General features: G+C 32.8%; 1 protein-coding gene across 1 annotated transcript in view; it reads right to left on the bottom strand.

The window, feature by feature from the left end:
- The window catches only part of LMBRD1 (LMBR1 domain containing 1), a 78,156-nt gene that overhangs the window by 27,748 nt on the left and 23,850 nt on the right, over positions 1-26,558 (bottom strand). Inside the window, exons 4-8 of the mRNA XM_039852858.1 lie at positions 23,717-23,814; positions 21,326-21,393; positions 12,914-13,002; positions 10,326-10,399; positions 1,244-1,369 (exon numbers count right to left, since the gene is read on the bottom strand). Of these exons, the coding sequence (XP_039708792.1) occupies positions 1,244-1,369; positions 10,326-10,399; positions 12,914-13,002; positions 21,326-21,393; positions 23,717-23,814 (455 nt within the window). The remainder of the gene's footprint in view (positions 1-1,243; positions 1,370-10,325; positions 10,400-12,913; positions 13,003-21,325; positions 21,394-23,716; positions 23,815-26,558) is intronic.

Raw genomic sequence — 26,558 nt, 5'->3', positions numbered from 1 at the left:
TATTCACAGTCCTTGATGGACTGACTGTACCCCTGCCAGTGCACCTGAAATAGCGAACACCTTTCTTATTTAGGTACAGCTTTTTTAATTTTTAATAATTCAACGGGTTGTTTATTTAAAGGCCATTCTCGTTTTCTAGTAGGTGGCAATACAACAGAAGGTTTTGGTTTCTCTTATCTGAACTGGCTCTAGTTATATCTGAGAGTCAGTAATTTCTACCTTCCACTACATCTGTCAGAGATGTTGCAGGTGCCCTCTTCAGTGCTGCTCATGCCTCCCAAGTCACTGGCGCTTTGATGTCACAAGTGTCACTGTGATGATGGATTTCACTACTATCATGAGCATCACCGCCCAAATCACCAGAATGGCATGTGCCCCCACTGCATCCAGAGTTGTCTAGGTCTCAGGCACTGCCATTGTGGTGAGAGAATAAGGTGGGGCAGGGGTAACGGAGTCACAAGCCCCACCACCACTACTGCCTAGTACCACCAGGAGGCTGAAGTCACATGTACTGCCTTTACTGCTACTGCTGCTACCAAGCTCTCTGATGGCACCAGCACTGCCGGAGCCGGGGAAGGGAGCCAAAGTCAAGAGACCAATGTCGCTATTTCCCTTTCCTTCACAGGGGCTGTGGTGAAGCGCCAGAGCTGTGGGCTCGGCTGCCATGGTGGGAGAACCAGGTTGCAAGCAAAGTCCCTGCCATTTCCCCAGTTCCACCTCCCTATGCATTCCAACCCACCCACCTTCAGATGTACAAATGTGTGGATCTCTTAGGCATCTTACTGTGTCAAGCAAAGGAATTTTTGTTGAATAACAGATGCTCTACTAGTTGTAGATTAAAGGGAAAAGACAAGGGCATCTTACTCTATCATGATGCTGATGTCACAGTTTTCTTTGTGAGTTCTTATTGGCTGGTTTCTGTATGAGGATTATGCTAGTTTAGTAGCATTATTTAGAAAATGTCATTTTTCTTATGTTCTATAAATAAGATTATTGTTGCTTGAATGTGATGGAGGAAACAAAAAATTCATTTTCATAAGTACATTTAATTGACAAGTCTCAAACTGTCAGCACCTTACATTTCACAGAAGACAAATTTTTTTTAAAGTATGGGCATGTTTCTTGTAGGATATATTGTAAAAAATTCTATGTCAAAAATATGTGTTTGCCAATGTCTAAGTCACATCAGAAAGCAGCTCAAAGTAATTTTATGCTTCCCAATTACAAAAGAATACACACTCACTTTTGATTTAATTGTTTGAATGTGCTGTTCCACTTCTTCAATGTCTTCAGTGTTTTCTAAACGTTCATAAGCAGCGTTTCTAGTTCCTTTTATCAGATTTAAAGGTAATGCTGACATGCCATAGGCCTAAAAGGAACAAAATTAAAATGTGATTTAGTAATACTATTTTAAACATATTACACACAATTTTCAGATAAAAATGTTATTAAAAATAATTACAAAGAGAATAAGTAGTTCTATATTCACTGAAGAACATGGCATATGGGAGTGAATCATGTTTATAATTCTCCTGTTTATTTCACACTTACACTTCTAGAGTTATAGCTATAATAATATTTCCAAAACAGATAATACTTATTCTTCAAAGGGCAAGTTGCAAAATTAAGGTAAATATAATACTTTATCATAAAGAAATAAATTACAACTTTAGGCTAATCAGAGGTTAAGATAGGTGAACTACTAAAAACAACTTACAAAATTATTTCTATGGAAAAAATAACTTTTTCCAAGTATATATAGTAAATCTCAGTAAAACGTTAAGTGTTTCAATATACATGTTACTTGATCTACATACCAATTATCTGTGTATATATAGTTTATTTACAAATTCTAAATATTTATAATCTTTTTGCTATTTAAAATATTTTCGTACAACTAATTTTTAACTATTAATCAACACTAAGAATAAACATATTATTTTACAATACTCAGTTCTACATTAGCCAGTCCCAAATGATAACTTTTTATTGTACCAATTAAAAACATTAATGGCAAATGCCATGTGACCATTATTCAAATCATCAGTGATCTTAAATCCTTAGAAGCAAAATGGACAGCTATCACCTCCTGGTTACAGCAACAGGCTCTGAAGCAGATACAACACTATGTATTTCTTTCATTTTCTTTCATTAGCACATAGCCAAACTACTTTAGCCAGTCTCCCCAGCTATTATAGAGGGTTGTGAGACTGAGTTCAGGACAATAAATGTGGGCAGAAGTGATAAATGCTACTTTGTAGGCTTTACTCCAAACTCCAAAATATCCTGGATGATCCTGCATTTTTTCTCTAATGCTCTCTGCTACCTGGTTGTCAACGCCCGGGATGACCTCAAATATCTTTAGTGTCAATTTTAATTACTTTAATATTCTTCACTGAGTTTCCTTTAAACAATGATTAAACCACAACTCAAATAACAAAGCATAAATTCTGATACACTGTTTTTTTTTTAATTATGGAAGAATATGAACCAGGAGCATGACTACAAGGAAATCCCAGAAATGAACTAGTCCTATCAAGTAATATCGACTCTATATCTTGTTACATTTAGGCAATTAACTAGCTGAAATTGTTATCCAATATGCAAATCCTTACATTTGCTAAAGGAGAAATACTTAAAATCTTGAATTTTATACACTGTTAAAGCATAAGTTAATGTTTTCCTAATTTTCCTATCCAAAAAAGAAAGAAGTGGGAAGAATTCCGTTTATATTAGAAGAAAATGTAATACGGACAAAGTAGAGTGATTTTCTTCTAATTAACTGAATTCTTGTCAAATTTATACTTGTAATGACCTTGGTAAAATATAAGAAAAAAACATAATCAGGTTTAAATTTTACATTTTGAACATTACATTTTATATCAAGACACTATAAATGTAAAGAAAAAAAGCCTATGGGAGCCAAAGTATCCCAAAGCTCCCTTCTTTACAGGACTTTCCTGTCCCTATTATCATTTTGATCTATTTGATTGTTTCAGCAGTTCTACTTTTAAACATTTTTTTATTTTAAAAAAAGTAACACACCTTAAGAGTCTGATGAGTATGTGGTATTATATGATTATTTACCAATTCCCCACACTTGAATATCATTCGACAAATACAGTATCACGTTGCTTTTTACAACCAAATACCAAGGCAAAAATATTTTGTTAAACCCAGTTTAAACCCAAGTATATTTCCCTGTCCTCCCAAACACCTACAAACTAGGGTTATTTTACTCCAATGCTTGTTATTTTGTGTTGGATAGATTTGAATCCTTAAATATACTAACCTCAGTACTTAATACTATTTCCTAAGAAAGCTGTTGCTCTAGTCAATATTAACAATGTGGCCCTTAGTGTCCATCATCAAAATGCAAGGTCATCTAACTTCTCTGCACTGGTTTGCTGGTCTCACTTTCTACAAATCCATCTTTCACACTGTTTCTGAAGTTATCTCCCTCTAACATTCAAGTCAGATTATGCCATTCCTCCAATTAACATCCTTTAAGATTCTCCAGGACTAACAAGGGTAGTTTTCAAAGTGCTCTGGGAGGAGTTCCTAGGGTTCTGCGGAAGTGTCTTTGGGCTACTATGGGATATAGAAGGCAAATAGTGATGCAGAGACCTACTGGTACTTTTCCAGAGCAATTCTACTTCATTCTTCTACTTTACATATCAGAATTTCACCTAAGATTGTTTGAAAAGTTTTTAGTATTGTGTTTCAATGAGAGGTAGAATTATTGGTCCTGTGAATAGACTCCAATTATCTCATCCTGGCATACAAAGCCTTTCATGACCTGATCCCTACCAACCTTATCTTATCTCATGCCTCTGAATTGTTCACTGTTCTTAAAACACTCCAATTTTATACTACTACGGGCTTTCTCAAGCATCTATACTTAAGTACATACAGTGCCCTCACCTAGAATGCCTACTTTCTCACCCTAATTTATTAGCAAATTTCAGTGCCCTTCAGGTCTCAGCTTAATTACAACATGTCTGGAAAACCTTCCTTGATTTGTAAATGTGCTTTGCTTATAACACAATCATAATACATAACATTGTACATTACCATTATTGGTGTGACTATTTGTTTTATCACTGCCAAATTTGGCTAATCAGAATCACTTGACAATGTCTTAAAAATAAAGATTCCTCAGCCACACTCGTAACAACTGCAGTAGACTATTTGGTGTGTAAGGACTAGTCTCAATTCTTCTTTCTCCTATCTTTATTTCAGAACAAACATTTATTAAATTAACAAAATAATTCCTCTAAGAAGATAATATTTAGCCAAAAATCATTTAAAAAGAGTTCTTTATTCATATGAACTCATTTCCTTACATGAAATGTATATATTTATTAGAAGAGCTGAACTGAACTCCTAAATAGTGTAATGTAAAAGATTTTAGAAAGTAAAAATACGTCCTTGGTAATATCTTGCGATAACATGGGACTAGAATACACCATCTTTTTGCGAATTTTTAATTGTCTGAAGAAAGCAAGAAGAAAGTCATTGTTTTGGTTACCTAGCTTTTAGCTTGTTTTTAGATCACATTTATTTAAATTTCAATGATCATCAGGAAATTTAACCATAATATTTAGATTACAATAAGCTTCATAAAACACATTCTATAATAAAACATTTCATCAATACAACTTTAAGATCTTTAAACAACAGTCTTTTGAATTTAACCTCAGACTTCTTTGAAAAAAATATATGAAGACCATCATTTTCAGAAACAAAACTTTTATTGCTTGCTACTGCCCTCTAGTGAATTACTAGAAAATCAACAAGGCTAAAAAAGATTTAAAATGCTTTTAGGTTGCCTATAATTGCTTCCATCTTTTTTTTTCAACTACCGAAAATAAATCACCATCTTTAAAACTCTAAATGTTTTGAAAGAATATATGCAAACTACAAACATTTGTACCACCTTTTTATACTGCTCAGTTTGAAATAGCTCCTTGTCCCTACATATCTCTCCTGTATCGAGGATGAGAGTTTCCAACCTGTAAGCCTTGGATTACTGCAAATGATCAGAGTACTGCCTTTAAACTAAGTATCTTGCATATATTTGTAACACCTATTATTCAAGGACATGTATTCCTTTATGACTAATGAAACAATTCATTTAACATGTACTCAATAAAGATTTTCCTTTTAAATATTCATTGATTCTAAGATACATGTATTTTCATACATTTAACATCAGTGAAATTTAGATGCATCTTATAAGCCATTAACTAGGCAGAAGTCATGCCATAGTGTCACTAACTATACATTCACAGATTTGGTCATAGATGGTTACAATAGTTACTTCTTTGGCTGAGTTACATGCATTCTTGGTACAACTATTGAGTTTAACTGCCACTTAAAATATCTTATAAGATAGTACTATGATTTGACATTGAAACAAAAAGTTAATGTGTAAAGAGAAATAAACAAAAGAGCAAATAAGTAAATAAATATTCACTGGAACAATGAGTATAATTCTATATTTTCTTGCAAAGCAACAGTCAAGTAATTTATGAGCTTAAGAAAGGAAATATACTCAAAGTAGAAGCCATTTTGCATTTTGCTACTCAGTTAAATGCAAAAGTACAGAAACAAACTAAAAGCAACAAAAACAGCTCAAATTTACACAATGGGTGTGTTAGCAGCTTCAAAGAAAATTCCAGAGACAAGAGTGTCACTCTCAAGAAAAGCCATTCTCTTGATAGCATAAAAGACAATCTTGTATAGTAAAACATGGACATGAATAACTAATTCAAAAGAGTGATTCAGAAGACTCGGATCCCACATGTGAAGTTTTAGGAATACCTTTTCAACTTAATTCACCTATACTTTTCTCATTTTGTATGAAGAGTGGTACGATTTTTTTAAGTATTTACGTAAGACTAAAGTTCTCTCACTTAAAACAAAATTAAAAATGATAAGAAAGCATGAGCAAGGATTTTTTTCCTTATAGTGACACATAAAATACAAGTGCATCTTACAATCAGTGTCATGGACTCAATGAAACATAGTATCATATAGAAGGCTGAGAAATTTGACTTATAAAGGGGACATCTGTTTCAAAGATTACTGAGAACCACTGCTTGATTTACTTCTATTTTTGAATCCTTAATTTATCACTTCGATTTTCTTTAATCTATTAGTTTATATTGTATATAAAATATATATAGTCACACACAAATACACACACAAATAAAATTCATAAACATTGTAGAATACATGTTCAATTTTTTACTGATTAGTGTATATAACAAAGTTTAGTAGTCACTGCTTCTATAGGCACTTTGATAGTCCACATATTACATTTTTTATGAAAACATCATTATTCAACATTTCCCCACTTGATGGCACTAAAATTAAAATATCTACAGAAATATCTGTGCCTAGATGTTTTGTTGTGTTTTTTCTTTTAACTTAAAAAATAGCAGATTCCCTTTCAATTTAAGTTGGAAACAACAGGCAAGCTAATATGTTGTTTGACATTATTCTTCTCCTAAAATTGAGTGCCCAATTATTTGGCTATTCCTTAATACATGGTACAGAGAATATAATCTTGGTAAAATTTAAATAATCTACTAATTTCTAAAGTAAATAATGCATATCTAAGAAGTTCACACTCGACTGACATATACATAATAAAAACTCTAGTTTTAATACTAACAGTTACAGAATCTATAACATAGGGGTCCCCAACCCCTGGACCATGGACTGGTAGCTGTCTATACTCTGTTAGGACCCTGGCCACATAGCAAGAAGTGAGCAGCAGGTGAGTGAGCAAAGCTTCATCTGTGTTTGCAGCCGCACCCCAGTGCTAGCTAGTATCACCTCCTAAGCTCCACCTCAGATCATCAGGAATTAGATTCTCATGGGAGCACAAGTTCCTGGTGCCAAAAAGGTTGGGGACCGTTGCTATAACAGACGTTATTTTACCTTTAATAATTCTTTGTACTCGGGGTCAAAGTACACTAAGTATTAACTTCCCAATTTGGGTACTTTAATTAAAATTAAACTTCTACTTCCCATTAATATGTACTATACTCTTTTCCATGCTCCACCTGAAAAGCCCAATTCTCAGGCTTTTCTATAACAAGTTAGGAGAACATTTTGCATCTGCAAGCAAATATGATAATTAGTACTATTAACCACCTAACTACAATAAAACCACTTATCTATAAACAGTTGATTTTCAACTAGTTTTTAATAAAGTTTGAGTATTATTGGCCGATTTTTACATATGGGGAGGCTAGGGTTCAGGTATTAGATTTTATATAAAGGCTCACACTCATGACTAGTGCTCAGCTATACACATCTTGCTGCCTGTTTAAACAGGGTCTCCTCTATCCCACTGTTCTTCCTCTCTTTATACAATAGGCAGTAAAACTGGCCAGGCCAGACTGCTTTGGAAGCAAAACATTCTCCCACTGAATTTTCTGAGCATATCTTGTAGTGCTATTTAAAAGATGTTTATCTCCATCCACACTCACCCAAGTAACCACCATCCAACTGTGAATGCCTTTTTGACTTATCTTTCTGTAATACACATTCTCTCTGATATGATACAATTGTTAGCATCTGGTTTTTCCTGCAAGAGGAAATAGGTAGGAACTATAGTTTGAACTATATGAAAGTGAATACTCAATAATTCAAGCTACCAATAACTATTGAGTGGCCAATATATTCCAAGACTTAGTAAATTGTTTGATTAAATCTTTACGACCATATTAAATATTTTTCCCACTTTAGAGATGAGTAAATTTATATGGTAAAGTATTCAAAGGACCCATGGATTTAAAAGGGATCCACATTTAAGCCTCTCCACCAAATATCATAATTTTATTACTTATGCTACTTAGAGAAAATGTATAACTCCTAGGCAGTTTGACCTTAATATACTATTACATTGGACCCTCTCCCTTGGTCATAGACCTTAAGTGGCACCTCCCTACCTATGCAGCATTTCTTCCCTGTCTTTCTGGTTCCCAGTCTCAGACCCATCATCATAAGGTTCTCCGATTGTTTTATCAGTGTTCTTCAGTTCAACCCTCTGCCTTCTAGAAAGCTAAAGCTCTTCTAAGGATATCTTAACTAAGTCAGTATAATTATTTGGATTAATTGATTACTTAATGATAATTTTCACAGTTTAAATTTGAATATAAAATATTAGTTTGAAATACATATCTTTAGAATTATATTGTTTCTACAGGAAAATCTCTTTCAAAGATTTTTAATAATTTCACCTATTTTCTCACTCCCCCTTGTCACTCCACAGTTTATTTAATTCAGAGCCACCAAAGTAATACTGTTGCAGTGTTAGATTCTATTACATTTCCATTTAAAACTTTCCAATGGTTTCTAATTTCATCAGAATAAAATTCAAACTCCTAACAATGGTCTATTAGGCTCTATATAACATGGCCTCTAGCTATTACTCATCTAAACTTCAGTCATTCTTCCCCTTGTTAACTGAGCTCTAGCACACTGGCTTTGCCTCCTTACTATTACCTGAATACTGCATACCTGTGCTTACCTCAGAATTTTGCATTTACTCTTCCCTCATGGCTGGTTCTTTCAGTTCACTCAGCTCTCTGTTCAAATGTTATAGAAGCCATTTCTGACCTTCATAGGAGAATCAGCCTCCACTACTGTCTATCTCCTTATACTGCCTTATTTTTTTCATAATATTTACTACTTGATCATAGGGAAACAACTCTCCATGGGTCTCATTTCTGCACATATTTAAAGCCAAGCACTAATCAGCTTTTTTTTTTTTTTCCAGACTATTTTCAAGGATATCTGTACAGCAAATAGCTTTGGAAAACAAAGATGGCCTCTTCCTCTGGAACAAAGAGCAGGCATGCTTACTATCCATTATATAAGATTCAGCTTCCCTAAACTCAAGGTTTATCTTCTATGTGAAAGTCTCATCTGGTACTCTTCATATTGCTCCGCAGGAATTGGGATTCAGGGAACTGGCATAAGAAAATGCTGATCCTATGGCTACTGCTATTGCTGTAAGTCATATAAAGTTCTTTGTCTCTTCAGCCAACATCCATGAAACTGTAATAGGCTGCAAGAAGGGTAAAACTTCAGACCCTTCTAGATGTTGACCTTACAGGCTGGCTTCCTGTTTTCCATATTTTTCTTCTGACTAATCTTTCATCCACTGCTACATATTTATTTCCCTTATAGTTTTCAAAGCACTTTTACAAACGATATCATTTGACCTTCAAAAACCCCTAAGAGAATTTTTCTATTACCATTTAATGGAGAAGACACTGACCCAGGAAGGTTAAAAGACAAATCCAAGATCAGCATAACAGATCTGACATAGAACAGCAATTAGTGTCCAGATCTAACTCCTAATTTGTTATAAACTGGTGACTGCTTCTTAAAAAACAGCTCATATGCTGTACATACACTTTGTGAGATAGGATAATTACCCACTGATATCAGATAGTAAATTCCTTGTGTAGAAATACATGCAAAAAACAAAAATGGTAATAAAACTGAGTACCCAAAGAACAGAAAGATATCAAAATGCATGTATTTTAGACTCCTTTTATTATATATGAGACACTTAAATGATTATGTAACAAAACTAGATTCTATTGGAAAAGATTTTCCACATAACCAATTATCTTCCATCATTGTAAGAATTAATAATGTCCTAAACATAAACTCCATTAAAAAGTCTTAGATATTTTAAAGCTCCTTGCAAAACTCTTTCAGGAGACAGGTAAAGAAGCATTTATTACGGCTTTTCCTTTATAATTTGAGCAAAAAAAAGAGCAGTGTGTACGCAAGTTTGCCAGTTTATTATAATTCATATTTTACCATTTCCAGAAAGACTGAAAAGAAAAAATCTAAAGTCTCTGAGAGTATAAGTTTGGATTATATATACTAGAGAAATATCAAGTTAAAAAATATCTGATTTTAAAAACCTTATATTCTCAAGTAGGATAAATCTTCTGAATCAGTAACAGATATTGATCTACGGTTCAGCATCCTAATATGCTTATAAATCACTAAATCTATTATTGCAAGGTATATAACCACCTTAAAGATTCATAAGTTATAACATTTGTTTTTGTTTCTGAATATTAAATTTCTAAATACAGATGAAATAACTGTCTAAGCAGTTCAAAATTAATCCTCCTCCTAAGTAAAGAAAACTCAAGAAAAATGAAGATGAAAGCACTAAAATATTAAAGAGGAAAATAGAACAAAATTGAATATATAAGATTAAAAACTTGCTTCATAAAGTGATTCTCTAATTTTAACTCAATTACCACCAGTATACTTACAGTGTAAGTTATAGCTGCCAACATTCCAATCAAGGTCAGAGAACTAATGGAAAACGACAAGGCAGCTAAACCATCTGCAAAGGAAAAAAAAATACTGCTAAAAATGTACATATATACTATTCAAATGTTTACATGCAGCAAATCAATATAAAGTGTAAAAACTGGGTTTGTTATGCATTTTGAAAGTTTAAACTGATATGTATTCCCTCGACCTTGAAGTGCTAACTCCATGTGGAAAAAAAGGGAATTTAAAAGACTCTTCACATATTGATTTGTAAAAGATCTTTCAGACTAAGATGTTCTTTCTTACACCTCTTAAAATTCAAGAGGAAAATTGCTGCCTAATTATTGAGCCTAAAATGAAATCAGCAAAATATTAGATGCTCAAAAGGTAGCAAAAAAATTTCCTAGTCTTTCTCAATGGCATGCCTTGAGAAATAACATTACATAGGAAAGCCATTGACCTTGACTCTCCCTTCTTTCTCCTCTCAATACTCCTAGTTTCTGTATACTTAATTTTCAAATAAAATTTTAATGATAAATTTTTAATATATAGTCTAAAACTAAAATCCTAAGAGAGTTTATTTTACTCTTTAATTTGAAAGGAGCTAACCTGCCCATTTGGCAGAATTAAAAATAAAAAAGGAAACAAACAGAAAATAGAATGAACCATAACGCCAAAACAGAAAAACTATGTTAATAAATTAGATTTCAGAAATTATTTAAATGAAAGCCAATGAATAAGGAGCAGGGGTGACACTTTTAAATAAATATACTAAATTATGCAATGAAATACTATGCAAATTTGAATGTTCTTAAATGGGAGTAATACTAATTTTTCTAGTTTTAATAAAGGTCATACTGGACCTGTATTGATCTAGTTTAAATGCAGGTCATGTGGAACCAAATATAATTTTTTATTAACTTAATATATCAATATTAATCTTTTCATAAATAATACTACTAGAATAAACTATCTTCTTAAAACCCACATCTCAGTTTTACATAACACTTGAAGAGAACATATTAACAAATTCACAAATTATACAAGGCAAATTTTTAAGCTTTAATTTTATAAAACTATAATACTCTATTTATCAAATCAAAGACACTGATGCTGTTACTTTCTCAATCTTACTAACGTTATCAACAGAAAGTGTTCATACGATTAGGAGAGGCCTCTCTTGGCTGATAGCATCTTTAAGGTACTAATCACTTATAAAATACACACCCAAATCACAGATAAAAATGTGAAAAATATGAACCTTAAAATTGATAAAATAGAGTATTATGCTAACATATTTAGCCAATCAAAAAAGTTAAAATTACTAATAATGATAAGCAAAATGTACTCTAGGATATGGTGTTTAAGGTTTGAGATTTAAAGAAAAAATAATGTTAAGACTAAAAAGAATGGATTACAGAAATTAGAATAATGCTACCTACATAATCAATGATTCAAGTTATACTAATACTCAAAAGAGTAGTTAATTTATAAGGGTTAGGGCAGAGGAATAATAACTCAAGAGACCTAAAAGAGTTAACCACAAGAAAAGAAGCAACTTATTTCTCAGAAATAGGATCAGGTGCATAAATCCCGACAACTTAGTATTAGTAGATGCCAGGCCTACTATCCTTATTCTTGCTGGTATCAGCAAGATATTAATGGACCAATTTACTGAAATCTTAAGTGGAAAGCAAGAAAATTAAGAAGTTATATAGCCAAGATTCTAAGAATTTAATCACTGTTTAATATTATATCTGAGTAAAGAGAAAGAACTGTTGATCAAAGGATGTAGAGTACCTATTAAAAAGAATAAATACGAAAGCAAAAAAAATTCTCAGCATGTTTATAAAATAATTATTCAAGATTTCTTTGAAGAAAAAGTTATATATTCAAATGCACAAAAAATTCTGAGTAATAAGTATACATTCTTATTTAAGATCAGTTTCTAATGCCAACTGTATTTGTCAATGATTAAACAACTTTCTTAACGTAACCTCCTGAGCCTATTTTCTTTTCCTCTAAAAACCTCGGTCATATTGATTAAGTTAGAAAAAGTTTCTGGAAAAACAATTCCAAAATTATTTGAGATAAATTTATAATATAGTATTATTTCATTCACATGATACCTCTGTAAATTACATTCCACATAAAAGATTACTTAATCATGATCAAACAGCAATATAGGGTTTTCTCATTAGTTAAAAATTAAAAATAAAAACCAATATGTCTAGCACATTTCTTTAATATATGATTCTATATTATCTAAAGTGAAGTAAAGACTACATAGAAATTATAAGATCTTCACTGCTCAAGTACTTTAAAGATTATATTTTCTTTTCAACAAAGTAATTTTATGAAGTCAAGAGACTTGCTACATAATAGCTAGTCTAAAAGTGATGTCTAAAAGTGCGTCTTAACAGCATAAAGCTCCTAATGCGTCTAGCATACTTTTAACCACAAGTTAAAAGGATTGTGCCATTAAATTCTTAAAAATGGGTTATAAAAACAGGCCACTGAAAAAAAGTCCCAAGGGTCATGAAATATAAATTATTATGGATTTTTTTTTTAAAAGAATACTTACGACTACTCCCAAGTTCTTCAAACAGGAACTTCACTTTTTCCCACTCTGTAGAATTTTTGTTATTGGGAACATTCAATGGAACAAAAGCACTGTAAAGGAGAAAATAACTCTGATTAATGGTTTTAAAGATAAAAGATCAAATAAAAGTAAATGTGGCGGAATCTCAATTTTTAGTAATTTTTTTAAACAAAGATCACCCTTCCCCCAAAAAGAATTAGCAAATCAAATCTGTATCATATAGACAGTGTGAGAAGTTTCTTACCTATGTGTTTACTATATCACAAATCAGTTACAATAGTTTTATTACTGTATTCAGTATAATTAGTTTTCTTTGTAATCCTACTTATTTTTTGCATTCCAAAATATTTTAAGAAGCCATAGGCTAAAGATAGTCAAATAGGTCCATGGCATAAAAAAGGTCAAGAATCTCCTCTGTAAATCAGGAGAACTGAATATAAATATATGTAATGATTTTGATACATTTATATGAATAGAAAAAAAGGAAATATACCAAAATAAACCATAAATATCTCATTGTGGGATTAGGAATGATTTTTATTTTTATTTTTTAGTGTTTTTCTATATCTTGCAAGGTTCTACCCAATATATATAATGAAAGCAGTTTCTATTTTTTTTCAATCCACAGCTGAAGGCGGGGCATGGAAATAACAAAGATAGCTAGCTTCCTAGGACTTGCTCTAGGAGCTTAGATTGGGAGAAAACGTAAGGAGGGAAAACAGGAAGGAAGGAAGGAAGGAAGGAAGGAAGGAAGAAAGGAAGGGAGGGAGGGAGAAAGGAAGGGGTGGGAGTATAGTCACTTTATTATCAAGCTCAGAAACAAGAAGATAATAAAGAGATTAAGGCAAAAAGCACTGAGTAACCCTTAGACTGTACATGTGGAGAATCAAAGAGGCATATAACAAGTAACTCTAATACTACCTACTTTCCGACCTAATTTTAATTATAAGCAAAGCAGTTAAGATCTATATCCTCTTTTGTAAAGAGGAAATACTGAATAAGTTCAACAATACATTAAGATATCTGCTCTGATAATGTATGCAAGTAGAAAAAAGTAATTATTATAATTTTTATTTTAAAAAACTTTACTCCTTGGTACTACTGATACTTTATATTCTTATAAAAAGATGAATGCATTAAAGCATGTCAAGAGTTTATTTAAATATGTAACTATTTGCATTTGCATTAATTTACTACACTTTTCTTAATCTTGGAGACTTATTTCTCACCATTTTTGGAGAGAAAAGTGATTACTCACAGGGATAGAGCAATAAATGCAAAAAGTTGATTATTTGTTGCCCTGTCTATTAAATCAAAAACAATTAAACAAAAGTAGTATGGCAGAATCAAAAAAAACAAAAACAAAAACAAAACTCTTATATATTATATTTCTATAATGATATTAACTAATTTATTAGTATTAGAACAAAAACATAAACCAAGCAAGAAAAAACTACTTATAATTTACCTCTATATTATCTGAACAGAGATTTTTTTCCATATATATATTTTTTTTTTTTTAAGTATATTTTAAACTTTTTAGCTGGGAATAACCGATTTCGTGATGTGAGAAAAAACTATGTTGGAAAAAATCATCTATAGTACTACTAATATAGAAATAGGTATTTGTAATCTGAAAAATAGCATTCATACTTAGAATATTCAGTATCTATCTCAGTTTTAGTTGATCAAAGGTTCTGTTCAGTGGTAGGAAAAAAAAGTAACTCTTGCTCTTGATGATACTTTCATACTCAAACTCCTAACTGGGCTCTTTAACAATTCAAATATTTAACACAGAAAAAATACCAGAGAAAACTATGTGACCAAAAAAAAAAAAAAAGTTAAATTGTAATGGCCTGCTGAAATGTGAAAGGGTTAAAGAATAATTAAAACCTGAAACTGGACAAAGGAAGTCTATAACTTAGGCCTAGTTTCTGGAACCCCTAACCACATTCTGTTAATCATGAAACTTGTAACAATGAGCTCATACGCTAACTGCCAATTTTAGCCTGTGTACCCCTGCTTGCTTGCGTGGCATGAAAAATAATCAATTGTATATAAGCTGAAAATTACTGTTTGGCCATCGCCCATGGGAACACTGGCTATTGTCCATGGGAACATAGGCAATCACCCATAGGAACATAACATTCTAACACAAGCTTTCTGCTTCTGTACTTCCCGCTTGCACACCTGACCAGTGGGTTGACAGGTAGTGAATAGGAGAAAGATGGACCTTTGTGTTTAAGACAGAATGAGGAATGGGATTTGGGGCTTAAAAACCTTGTATCTTGGCATTTCGAGGCTGCTCCTTTGCAAGGACAGCCGCCGGCTAATAAACTGTCTCCTGGTTAAGAGCACTCAAGTTGGGTCTGGTTATTCTGGACACAACAAAATGACCCAAATTACTGTCATAACAACTTCAAGAAAATACTTATTTTTAAGAAATCCAGTAGAAAGGTAACATTTTAGCACTTAATATTATTTTAGGTAGGAACTGGAAGGAGTAACAAAAGCATAAACCCAAAACAGGTTCCTTAACGGCCTTGCCACCAGCTTTGTACAATCTAAGAAATAGACGTAAAGTTTTTTCACATAAACATAAAAGATTCATAAGCAGAATTCACAAGAATTACAATTAAGTATGTGTAGATACTCTGAAGCAATAATACTCAAAACATTTAACAACCAATATGGTAAAGGCACCAACCCACTGACACAGATTCTGGCCTCAATTCTGTTAGACCCTACTGAACCAGGCCTTATCCTTCACATGGGCCTAGGGTGGTGGAGTAAGAAGAGTCAGGAAGGCAGAGCAGCAGCTGACTGATAGGGAAGCATTTCAACCTTTTAACAACTAGAAGGGGCAAAGCAGAGTTCAATGGCCAAATATCAGCTCTGTGGACAAAGGTCTATAAAAAAAAAAAAAAAAGGAATACCTCCTAACAAATGAAAAGGCAACTGAAGTCAGATGAGTCTGGAATATAGAATATATCAGTTTTGATGAGGAGACAGCAGTTAATAAGATTATCAGGCATTTGCTAAATGGTGATGACACTAAGAAACGATCAACTCTTGGCTAAGGAGACGTACAGTAATAAGATTTGTGTGCTGGAAAGGTATAGATAATTTCTAATCTCAGTCCCTCTCAAAAAAATGAATACAGAGAACCTCAGATTTCAAAGACACACAATATTAGATCAAGATCAGAACTAGAGCTTTGTGAGATCAAAAATTCCCCTTAGGCTCTTGAAAACAGTAGAACTGGAAAAACAGTAGAACTGAAAATATTTTAGTAAAAATATTTTATACCCAATCTGACTCACTGAATTATCTTAATACAGATTATTCCTTCAGGAAGAGACAAAGGAAAGACTGAATTATTTCAATTTCAGTAGATATGGAATTGAAATAATTCAGCAGAATTGAAAACAGGATTTTCACCTCCTACACTCAATCACCAAGTCCTATTTATCTTCCAAATAGCTTATCTATTTCATCCTCTCTGCTCTCTTTGTACTCTAATTCAGATCCTCATCTCTTACCTCAATTATTACAGTGGTTACTTAACTGGTCTTCCTTTCTTCCATTTATATTTCACTTCTCCAACCCAACTCCCAAATGTCCCTTCCAATGTATCATCTTTCATAGTGTTGCAATTCTTAAAACAAATTCATGTATATTTACACATACAATACATATACATCTTCATTGTCTCTCAGCAGGATAAAACTCAAAATTTCTCAAACATTGTATATAAGACCCAGAATCTGCCAACCCAGCTAATATCATGGCCTGTCACTCGTCCACACAAATACTTTAAATGTCTGAAGCAGGGCAGTATTTTGTTTTGTTTTGTTTTGTTTTGTTTTGTACTGAAGCAGAGCAGTGCTTCATTTAAATTCACATTTTTTTTAATGTCATTCTTCAAATATTCCAGGTTAATTTCAGACCCTAAGTTAATGTATGTTATGGATTCAATTGTGCCCCCCAACCCAGAATTCACATATTGAAGTCCTAACTCCTAATATAATTGTATTTGGATATAGGGCCTTTAGGAAGGTAATTAAAGTTCAACAAGGTCATAAGACTAGGACATTAGTCTGATGAGACTGGTGCCCCTGGAAGAAGAGGAAAAGATGCCAGAGAGCACTTTCTCCCACAGTGAGAGCACTCAGGAAAGGTCATGTGAGAACACAGTGAGAAAGTGGCTGTCCACAAACCCGGAAGACAAACCTCACCAGAAACCAAACTTGTCAGCACCTTGATCATGGACTTCTAACATCTAGAACTGTGAAAAAATAAATGTCTGTTGTTTATGGCAGTCTGAGCAGACTAATTCAACTCTATGTGCTATTCATCTTCTCTCTTACCTCGTCTGCTAACCAACTTCCACTCCTTCAAATTTCAATTTAAATACTACTTCCTCTCAGGTCTTCCCTAATTCTGCAAGGGAGAATTCCTATTAGCATGGGTAGAAACTTACTGCTCCACCATCAACACCTGGTATCTATTTCTTATTAGAGCACTTAACTATTGCAACTCAAATTATTTGCATCTCTATAAATTGTGAATATTGAGGACAGAGACCATGACCCTCCATTTTATCCCTAAAATCTTGCACACTAGCTAACACACAAGTGCTCCAAAAATGTTCACTGCATTAATTAAACCTAGACCATGTTTGTGCCATAAAATCTTCTACTGTTTTATCAAAAATAAATCACTCAACAAAAACTAGGACTATGTCACCTTCAAGAAAATTTCAGATAATTTACATAATCACTTAAACTAAATGTGTGCCTCATTTAAATATTTACATATGGCAATGAGAAGAATACTATCCTGGAGAAGAAAATTACTGCTAGTCTTTCATTCAGAAACTTCAGATGTATAAAACGCAGGAATGCACATACTCTCCTCTATTATCAGTGTCCTTGGCTGATGCCTGCCTCAAACATCAATGAGAAAACAGAAGCCAATAAGAGAGGAACTCTCATTTGTGCATCAAACCTATGAACCTACCTGTACCTCTTTTCATTTTTATCCCTCTTACAATAGAGGAAAGATCCTTCACCTGAATCAAAGCCTTCCACCTATATAGATGCTCTGGATGGCATTTCTTCTGGCCCATTATCCACCTGATAGCCAGCATTATCAATTCAACTACGAAAGGATCCTAGTACTGAGAAAGGCAGAAGGAGGCAGAGGAAGTAATATTTAACAATCACTGTCTTATCTCTCACATTTTACAAAGGCTAAAACTCATTTTCTCATTGGAGTTAGATGTTACTATTGGGAGAGCAGAAACTAAAATTTAAGTTTCCCAATGCCTGATCTAGTGGCTTACTAAATATCTCTTCCAGAAAGACTATAAAATGTACCATGAACCAAACTGAGCTATTGATAATTCTCCACCAAACCCTCTCTTCCTTCAGATCTGCCTATCTCAGTTGATGACAACTTCACCCTTTCTGTGTAGTAAAAAACTTGGCCTTGCCCAAAAAGAGATCTGAATTTGCCGATGGTCCTAGGAGATAATGTGTTACATCTGATAGGAATGTCTTTGTTTAGGGCAGAGGCTAGCCTAAACAATCTTAGGTGGTGGGCCAGAAAGACCAACCAGGAGATTTAGGGTCATGTGGCATCAGCTGACCTTGATTGCCATGTGGGCAATCAACCAGCCATACCTACATAATAGCATCCCAATAAAAACTCTGAGCACGAAGACTCCTGTGAGCTTCCCTAGTTAGAAATACTCCCAGCATGTCTAGGTTGATGCCAGAAAGGCAGCATGTCCTGAAGACAACAGAAACTTCATATTTGGAATTCTCCTAGACTCTGCCCTATATATCTCTTCTTTTGGTTGATTTTGCCCTGTATTCTTTACTTGTAATAAATGGTAACCATGAACATAATTGCTTTTAGTGAGTTCTATGAGTCCTAGAGAATTATCAAACCTGAGGGTGAATTTAGAACTCCCCAAAAATTGCAGTTGGTTATCAAAAGTGAGAGAAGTGTTCCTCAGACTTTGCAGTTGCACTAAGTCCAGCTACATTCCCAATTCCTCTCTCATACCTCACGTATCTGACCTATCAAAAAATCCTGCTGGCTCTTTCTCTAAATGATAAGCAGAAAAAAATTACTACTGCTACCATCAGGTTTTGCCTAGATTATTGCAATAGCTTCCCAATAGATCTCATGTTTCTACCTTTACTCTCATAAAGTCAAATCTCAAAATACCTTCCAGAGATCCTGTTAAAATGTCAGATCATGTCACTCAACGACAAAAACCCAGCCTCCCATCTCCTTCAGAATAAATGCCAAAGTTCTTCAAATGACCTGATGCCCTACTAAATTTGGCAGCTCTAGTTACCTCTGACCATATCTCTTCAGCTACTCCAGCCTTCATTCACTCCACCCCAGCCACAATAGTTTCCTCATTTTGTCTTGAACATGCTAGACACTTTCCTGCTTCAGTTTGTCACTTGCTCTTTTCTCTGAATGAAATGCACTTCTCCCACATATATTCATGGCTCCCTCTCTTCCTTCAAGTGTTTTCTCAAATACTACCTTCTCAGCATTGCCTTTGCTAAGATTTCACACTCCCAACACAACCTATTTTTTTCTCTGCCCTTTGACCCTCTCCTAAATGTATGCTCCATGAGAAGCATAACATCTGTTAATTGCTGTTTTACCAGCACCTTGTATAGTATCTAGAATATAACGAGTACACAATAAATATTTGGACTATAAGTGAATGTTATATTGTTTATAATGGTCAGTCAAACTGGTCAAATGGTCATTTTTTGTTAGTAGTATATTTGCAAGGAACCGTTTGCTTCACTTTTAATATACTGCTTCTAAATAAATAAATATCATCAAGAGAATCGGTTAAAGCCTATTAGAATTGTGCAAAATGTAAGTTCTCTGAGGACTGAAGGTGATTTTCCATGGGGAAAAAAAAAACCAGTAAATTTTAGAACAAACTTCAGGATCCCTTTGTCCGGGACAGATATTCTAGCTGTTGTAAAGATGTGCAGTTAGAGTGATGGTTTTCAATCATGCTCTCTATCAGGAGTTGGCAAACTACTGACTGCTTGTGTTTACGAATGAAGTTTTATTGTAACTCAGTCACATCCTTTTGTTTATGTATGTCTATGACTACTTTAGAGCTACAAGAGGAGAGCTGAGTAACTGAGTAACCAGAGACCATATGGAGTTCTAACCTAAAGTACTTAACTATCTCCCATTTAAGAAAAGTTCACTATCTGTCATAGATAATTTAGGTTTACAGATAGGAGATCTCCACATAACAAAGCAAATTCACATAACTAGATTTGGCTTCCTTTAAAAGGCCCCCCAAAAAAAGATTTTTAAAAATATTTTCAATAGCTAAAATAAATAGCAAAACCACTAAAAATGTCCTTTCAACAAGCACTATTTTTCATGACACATCAAGGCAGGCAAAGTGACTTGGAAATATGCCTTGACTATAGAACATCTGAATTCTAAGAACTCTTAGAACAACAAAAGTCACTGACCAGTTTTATTCTCAACACAAATTGTATTCAATAAATGAAGCTTTTCATTTATTGAAATTTCTGATATCAAATTTTAAACAGAAACTTTAAAAATCTAATTAGCACTTCATATATTTCCTAACATAAAAAAAAGAATCAAGACTTAATTTAATAAGAATAAATGTCTTCCATTAAAAAGAACAAATGTTTGCCAAAGAAAATTTTAAATGTATAAAAAAATGTATAAAAAAATGTATAAAAAATGTATAAAAAAACTTTACTGATATCAGTATAAAAATTTAAGGAAGAAGAATTAAGGAAGAACTCATTGACAAAGATTAATTCCAAGTTTTAAAGATCAATGAATCAAATCTAAAAAGATGCACAGACATGGATTTTCATCAGTGTTGTTTATAAGAATGAAAAAACTGCAAACATCATAAATGTCCAAGTAACCGTCACTAGAAAATCAGTCAGATAAATTGTTATATCTTAAGGGACTACAAAATATAGACAACATTGATGGACCTATATTTATTATACTGATGAGAGACCTATAATATGTCAAAAAGTAGATTATCAAGAATTACATAAAATATAACCACAGTTGTGTAAAATTATGTGAGGATATATGGATGAGAGAGAGGCACTCTGCATGTATTTGAGGAGCACATAAAAAAGTCTAGATAGAACACTAACCAAAAAAGATTATGGTTATTACTGGTGGTGATTTAAAAAAGGTAGTTGGTGGGGTTTTTTTTACATTTTGTTTTTTCTTTCCTAGATTTTTCTGAATGAATTGTTATTGTTGTCGTTGTTGTTATTACTAAAATAATGTTATTTTCCTTTTCAGGGGAAAAAAAACAAGACTTACCCAACTAAAAGAAGAAGTGCGCAAATCACAGCAAATCCCAAAGTATACTTAAGTGCCGTTTTAATTTGCTAGATGTCAAGGGGGAAAAAGTATACCATTTAGTAAGACTTTTAAAATATAAAATATTCTTGCTGCAGTGTAACAGTATTTTTACATCAAATGTACGCTTATACTCAACTGTGTAAAGGTTCCTTTGTTGAAAAAAAATCTTAAAATTTAAAGAAAAACAATGTATATGCCACATCTTAAGTATCTTTGCAAACCACACTAGCTTTTAAAATCTTTTCAATGGTTAGATCTTATAAAAAGCAGTACCCTTAAAGCATAATTAATTCTCCAATGAGTATCTTTAGTAAAATTATCAGAATATTTAATAAATTATTTTCCCAAAAAGGGAATAATCAGAATCCACGATGCCCCTACCCCGATTCACCAAACTGGGTTATAATAATTATAATAAATATTTAATATATATACATGTGGGTAGGTATATATGTATGTGTATATATATAACATAATATACATTTATGTAAACTATATTAAAAACACATACATAAATATATAAAACATATTATCATACCAGGTCTGTTCTAAGAACTTTACACATGTTAACTCATTTCATTTTCACAACAACCCTGAGACAGGTGTTCTCATCCTTACTTTAGAGATTAAAAAGCTGAGGCCCAGAGAGGTTAAATAATTTACCAAAAGTCACACAGGTGGTTAAGTAATTAAAAAAGAACCTGAAACCAGGAATTCAGGTCTTTAAAGTCTGCTTTGCTTGGTGACCAGAGTGTAATGCAAATAAAGAAAAACACAAAGCTGGACATCCTAAATATGGAAAGAAAAGTTAATCTCAAAGAAAACGTTAAATCAGTCAGAAAAAACATTGTTTCTAAAAATGACCTTTTGAAAGTTAAATTCATGCCTCACATGATAAATGCTTGTTTGCAAAGGAGTTAAGATAGGGGGAAAAAACCCTAAAATAAAGGTAAGGAGGATCTTAAGATCAACAAAAGGGCTGGAGAAGACGCACTTTAGAATAGTGAATAGAGAGAAAGCTTCTATCTCATTCAGTTTTTAATATTAAATTTGTAATCAACCACTCTACCTTACACACCTTGGGTTTTCCAATATAGTTACATATCTGCAAATAATAATTTTGACTTTCTTTATAAATAGTTAAACACCTTATTTTTTTTCTCTAACAAATTATACTAATTACCACTCTGGGAATCATTTGAAATATTGCTGATGCACTTGCTCCTGATCTTAATGCAAATGCTTTTTTTTTAAGGTTTTAATAAACATGATTAAGTGTAATGCTGGTTTTTGAGTCAATATTTGTTTTTATACTTAAATACAAAACATAAACAAGTTATAAAACAAATTCCTGTAACTCAATAAAAAGACAAAAGATATTTATACTTTTTATGCTGCCTTTTTTCCCCCCTTAAATCAAAAGTAAAATGTTCAATTTTGGCAAATATTTTTCCAAATACAATTTCTTCTTTGACTTATTAAATGACTAACTATATATTAATAGATGTGCTGATTCTAAACCATCCATGCAATCTAGAGATAGACCCAACTGAGTTATACTATATTAATGTATTAAGACAGCCCTGCATTCAATTTACTAATATTTTAGTTAAGATTTATATACCAAAACTTAAATAATACTGGTCTACAGGTTTGGGGCAGGCGTACGTGCTATATTTATCAGGTTTTTTCATCAACGTTCTCCTGGACTAGTACGAATAGTCTGCAAGTATTCCGTTATGCCCTAGAACAGGGGTCAGCAAACTACATCTTGTGGGCCACATCTAACCCACCTCCTATTTTACTGGATCACATCATGCTCATTAAGTACTGTTTCTGGCTACTTTCACTCTACAACAGCAGAGTTGAGTAGTTGAGACAGAGACTATATGGCCCTCAAAGCCTAAAAGACTTACTATTCGGCCTTTTACAGAAAAGTCAGCCGATCCCCACTCTAGAATTGGTGTGTCTAGAACAATAGTCACAAATCACACGCAGCTACTGAGCACCTGAAATATGGCCAGTTTGAATTGGGATGTGTTGTAAGTGTAAAATACACTTTAAATTTAAAAATAGCGCAAAAAAAGAAATTTAGTATCTTAATATGTTTTGATCCTATTTGAAACAACACTGGAACATGACATTAAATACAATGTATCGTTAAAATAATTTCAACTGCTCCTTTCTACTTATTTTAATGTGGCTACAAGGAAATTTAAAATTTCACATTTTGTTTCTATTAGACAACACTGCTATAGAATAAATTCAAGCAGAGTCACATCATTCTCTGAAAAAGGAAGAAATAATCTTGCCTCCCTAAACTGAGAACTCTAAAATAAAGATACTTACAGTGCATTTACTAGTATCATCATCATCCTTTTCCTCATAGTAGAAGTAGACAAAAGGAATCCAGAGGAACACACAGAATAATATAACAGAATATAAGGCTGTGGAAAGAAATAATAAACTTAGTTCTACTAAATACCTATGAACTTAATAACTGTTATATACATATATGTATCTTCTATATATGTATACACTCAAATACCAAATTCACCCCATCTGATCCTTATACCAATAACTCTATATAAATATGTAATATACAAATCAGCCTTTCTTGATCTCTGTCCCAAGAAATCAATAACACTATCAGATAACAAATCAAAATTCAAGCAAACTATGGAGCAATTTAACAATAATGATAATTGTGCCAATAACACTTGTAGCAGCTAACATCTGAGCTCTTTCTACATACTCAACAACACAGTGCTAAGAACTTCTTGTGAACCATCCACCTCATTTAAATGTAGTTCAACTTTTATATTTCTTCCAACTTAAAATTGAGTACAGTTGACACAACTGTTACAGTTGTCTATCACTCAGGTTAAAGAAACAGCTATAATTATTATATACACTGTCTTTTGAAATAAGTAATTTCCCTAATCTAAATTTAAATAATCAGTATTATGAAACTGATCTTATACAAATTAAGATAGAAAAAAGAATTGCAAAATAGTAAAATTAGATTCAAAGTTAACTGATATGAATTACTATTTATGTTTTAAAATAATGTTGGATTTGAGATACTTTCAACCAGTAGTAAATCAAAATACTTCTCTTAATTTATATGAAACTTAAAATCTGAACGGCCAAAGATAGAGTATATTTAACAATTAAAACAGCATCAACAAATTTTTGAGACTTAACAAAACCTAAAAAACCTGATCTTCAAATATTCTGTGTATTTAAATTTATCTGCATATATGTAACTTCATGTAAATAATAGTAACAATATAATTATATAAAGCAATCACAGGATGATAATCATTATATTCCTTTGTAAAAGATATAATAAAATCTCCATTACTTATTCTGTTGGAAGGGATAATTGAGTTATATAATTTTCAAACATGACCTTAAAATTTCCTAGCATTACCTCATTTATCTGGAGGCCACTTATGATACAGCCTCCACTGAATGGAACAATAGCTAAAAATCTCAGAGCAAACACAGCCCTAAATAACCAACAGAAAGGTCAGAGTTAATTTATACTAAGCAATCACAAAATGACTATCAGCATACTGAATTTTGGCACTACAGATATTTAGCGAAATTAATGCAGTCTTTTAATGTTATAAGAAACTAATCATTAAGGGTAATGAATATTGGTGTTTCTACTACAAACCAAGGAGTATTTAGTATTAAATTTCTATTACAAATCTAAGAACCAATGGAAATAAACATACATGCAAAAAAGTAAGTATTCTAAAAGCTTTAAAAATTAAAAACAAAAGAACAAGACTATAAATCACCCTTAATACCATACCACTGTTAGGATTTAGATAATAAAATAATTTGTATATAACAGGAAAAAACCTTAATTAGCATAACAAAGTTTAGTGGGTTGATAGCCACATGCCAAAAACTTTGATAAGTGAACAGACACAGTAAGGTTTGGGTTCAGTCTCAGTATGTTGCTTGTGTCTACTACTTAGTGACCTTGGCCTTTAGATAGCCAAAAAACCTAATGACTATTTCATAAACATTCCTAGTATTCCTGAACTTGTGTGATAAATAATCTTATAACTACATAAGTCACCATTGTACTCAATTAGCATAACAAGGTATATATTCCTATAACTCAATAATATACAAATAACTTTTTTTAAATGGACAAAAGACCAAGAGATTCTTCTCCATAAAAGATAAACAAAATGGCCAACAAGCACATTTTAAAAGGTGCTCATCGTCATTAGGAAGATGTAAACCAAACCCCAAATGAGACCCATTAAAATGGCTAAAATTAAACTGATAATACCAAATGTTGCCAAGAATGTAGAACAACTGACATTCTCACACTTTGCTGGAGGAAGTATAAAATGGCACAACACCATATAAAACTGTTTAGTAGTTTCTTACCAAACTAAGCATACACCTACCATATAATCCAACAATTCTATTCCTCTAGCACTGAAGTATATCAACATATACAAAGTGTTTCTGCCCAGAGAAGTCTGCCTGAGTTGCAGGGTCCAGGGTTTTTATTGGGTACTTATAATACAGGCACATTTGCCTGAGTGACAAGCTCTGATTACCAAAACTACAGACCCTGCCAAGAAGCAAAGTGAGTATTTACCATAAATTATGTTTTGCACAGTCTAAACTAGGAGCTACTGCATGATTCGTATTCAAAACCACATTATCAATTAGTAACATAAGGAATATTCCAAGGGCTCGGTCCCCAGGTGGTTTGGTCAAAGGTCAGCCACACAAACATGCCCTCCTGAAGATATGTGAGAGTTGAACAACATTGAGTAAGCCACATTAACATTTTCACAAGGAAGTTCACAGTAATACTAATCACAGTGACAAAAACTGTAAATGATCCAAACATTTAACAAGAGGTGAATGGATAAGCAAACTGAGTGTTACATTCATACAAAAGACTATTTTACAGCAATAAAAAAGAATTGACAGATACATGAGAAAAGGATGAATCTTACAGACTTTATGTTGAATAAAACAAGCCTAGACACCAGAGTACAATTTCTATGATTGTATTTAAGTAAGTTCTAGAACTGGCAAAACTAATACAACATGACAAAGTCCAAAAAGTGGTTGAGGCAGCTGCTAACTGTAAAAAGAGATAAGGATGTACAGCAAGCTAAACTCTCAGATGTTGCTATTAGGA

Source organism: Pteropus medius, unplaced genomic scaffold (genome assembly GCF_902729225.1).
Source record: "Pteropus medius unplaced genomic scaffold, Ma_sr-lr_union100, whole genome shotgun sequence".
Classification (NCBI taxonomy): Eukaryota; Metazoa; Chordata; class Mammalia; order Chiroptera; family Pteropodidae; genus Pteropus; species Pteropus medius.
Note: the sequence above shows the minus strand (reverse complement) of the source record. Positions and strands in the feature narration are given on the sequence as shown.